General features: G+C 41.5%; 1 protein-coding gene across 1 annotated transcript; it reads left to right on the top strand.

Moving 5' to 3' along the window:
- The first annotated feature begins 289 nt into the window (after positions 1–289).
- On the top strand, positions 290–1,661 carry LOC142635655 (uncharacterized). Its single transcript, XM_075809781.1, has 2 exons — positions 290–1,004; positions 1,041–1,661. The coding sequence occupies exons 1-2, from the start codon at positions 290–292 to the stop codon at positions 1,373–1,375; spliced, it is 1,050 nt and encodes a 349-aa protein (XP_075665896.1). The 3' UTR covers positions 1,376–1,661.
- Positions 1,662–2,175: the final 514 nt, after the last annotated feature.

The raw sequence follows: 2,175 nt of genomic DNA, 5'->3' as shown, positions 1-2,175 counted from the left end.
ATGCAGCTGTCACTAGACTAGATCATACATGCATTCTGTCCACAATTATTTGTGTTTTGATTAGAGTTAGGCAAGAAATATGTGATTTGCTAAACACTTTTTGTCAGCCATAATTGACTTGGATTCCTTATTTAACTCTCCCGCCAATTTCCCCTTTAAAACGCAGCAATGAGCATGGAATAGCAGTGAAACTGGTTGTGACTATATAAGCGTACGTGTGGCTGCTTATATAACAGGAGTAATCAGAGACAAGGAAGGGGCAAGCATTAATTGCTTTGTTCAAAGAGTCATGGGTGCTTGCGCTAAACTTCTGCACGTGACTCTGCTTCTTCTGAGTACTGCTTGTGGTTTGAGTGCTAGTATACGTACTAATGGTCATGGAGAGAGAAGCCTTGGTGGTGTAAGGAATGGTGGTGGTAGTGGTGGTGGTGATGATTATTGCTCATATCGAAATTGGAGGAGTTGTGGGAGTTTCTTTGGAAGAGGGGGTAGAGGTCTTGCTGCAGAGAGTAAAGTAGTGAGTCAGGGTGGAGGTGGAGGTAGTGATGATGATACAGCTAGTGGGTCAAGTTATGGAGCTGGGGGTGGTGGAGGAGAAGGAGGTGGGGAAAGTGGTGAGGGAGGTCCAACTGGTGGAGGGTCTGGTCATGGTAGTGGATTTGGCATTGGAGTTGGTATTGGCGGCGGTGGTGGTGGTGGTGGCGGCGGCGGAGGAGGAGGCAGTGGTGGAGGCACTGGAGGAGGTTTTGGATATGGCAGTGGATTTGGTGCTGGTAGTAAAGATGGAATAGGAGGGGGTGGTGGAGGAGGAGGAGGAGGCGGTGGTGGTGGTGGTGGTGGTGGAAACAGTTTTGGAAGAGGATCAAGTCATGGTAGTGGATATGGTGCAGGCGCAGGGGTTGGTATAGGAGGCGTTAGAGGAGAAGGAGGAGGAGGAGGAGGTGGAGGTGGTGGTGGTGGTGGTGGTGGTTTTGGTGATGGTGGAGGGTATGGCCATGGTAGTGGTTTTGGTGCAGGAGTTGGCGTTGGTGGCATTGGAGGAGGAGGAGGTGGGGGTGGAAGTGGTGCTAATGGAGGGACTGGCCATGGTAATGGCTTTGGTGCAGGAGTTAGTGTTGGAGGCATTGGAGGTGGAGGTAGTAAAGGGGGTGGTGATGGTGGTGGTGAAGGTAAAGGCGGTGGTTTTGGTGGAGGTGAGGGTGTAAATGGTGGTAGTAGTGGTGGCAAAGGTGTTGGCACAAGAGGAGGTGTTGGACAAGGCTATGGTGGCAATAACGAGATTGGTATAGGATTCGGCATTGGAATTGGAATTGGATTTGGTATTGGAAGTAGTGGAACTAATGATAGCAATAATAATGGTAATAGTGAGCCCTAAAATACCCTTTTAAGATTATATGCCTTTCAAAATGCTGCAATTCTAGTTACAAGGGGATGTTTGAGAGAGGAGTTTGAGTTATATTATTTGGGTGTTTTTGATATACATGTGAGTGAAAAAGTGTATGAAAATGTGTGTAATGTTGTTTAAAATGTGTGGAAATGTGTTAGAACTAATCTACCAAACACTCCCTTAAAAATTTCAAATGAACAAGCTAGAATATCCTATAAATTTTGGGAAAGGAAATATGAAATATTATAGTTTTGTTCAATTATATTGATGTCACAAGCAAATTATGATTTTAATTTGCTTTAAAATAAATATCAATAATGTATTTTTTTATACAAAAGTTTTTATTTATTCATGATTCATTTGTTTAGTCTTCATTTGCGAGTTCATAAAAGAATGAAATATAATAAAATATATAAATTATAAATGAATAAAATGAAATGGAATGTCTTCCCAAAAAAATGATTACAAGAAATGGAAATAAATATAATGGAATGGAACAAAACTAAGCCATTTTGTTTGGATGCTTTCAAAGAAATAGGGTAAAGTATAAAAATAATAAATAAAAAAAAACTGCCTTTAGGTTTGGGCTCATGCCGAGTACTACCAAATTTTTTTAAAAATATCTAATTTCCCCTTAAGTACAAACGTCAATTAACACGATTTAAAATTCTCATATTCCTCCTACCTCCTTTTCCATCGCTACTGTTCATGCTACTGTTTATGAACAGTAACCGTGATTTATTGACTTTTTTGTCCTTTTTGTCCTTTTTGTCACATTTGTGGGTCTC

The sequence above is a fragment of the Castanea sativa genome, chromosome 5, assembly GCF_040712315.1.
Source record: "Castanea sativa cultivar Marrone di Chiusa Pesio chromosome 5, ASM4071231v1".
Taxonomy (NCBI): domain Eukaryota; kingdom Viridiplantae; phylum Streptophyta; class Magnoliopsida; order Fagales; family Fagaceae; genus Castanea; species Castanea sativa.
This window is presented reverse-complemented; position numbering and strand designations above follow the sequence as displayed.

Excerpts from the sequence above, each read along its gene's own strand:
- LOC142635655 (XM_075809781.1), top strand. The coding sequence starts at position 290 with ATGGGTGCTTGCGCTAAACTTCTGCACGTGACTCTGCTTCTTCTGAGT. Across the intron at positions 1,005-1,040 it reads AGGGTATGGCCATGGTAGTG|GAGGAGGAGGTGGGGGTGGA; the intron begins GTTTTGGTGCAG and ends GTGGCATTGGAG.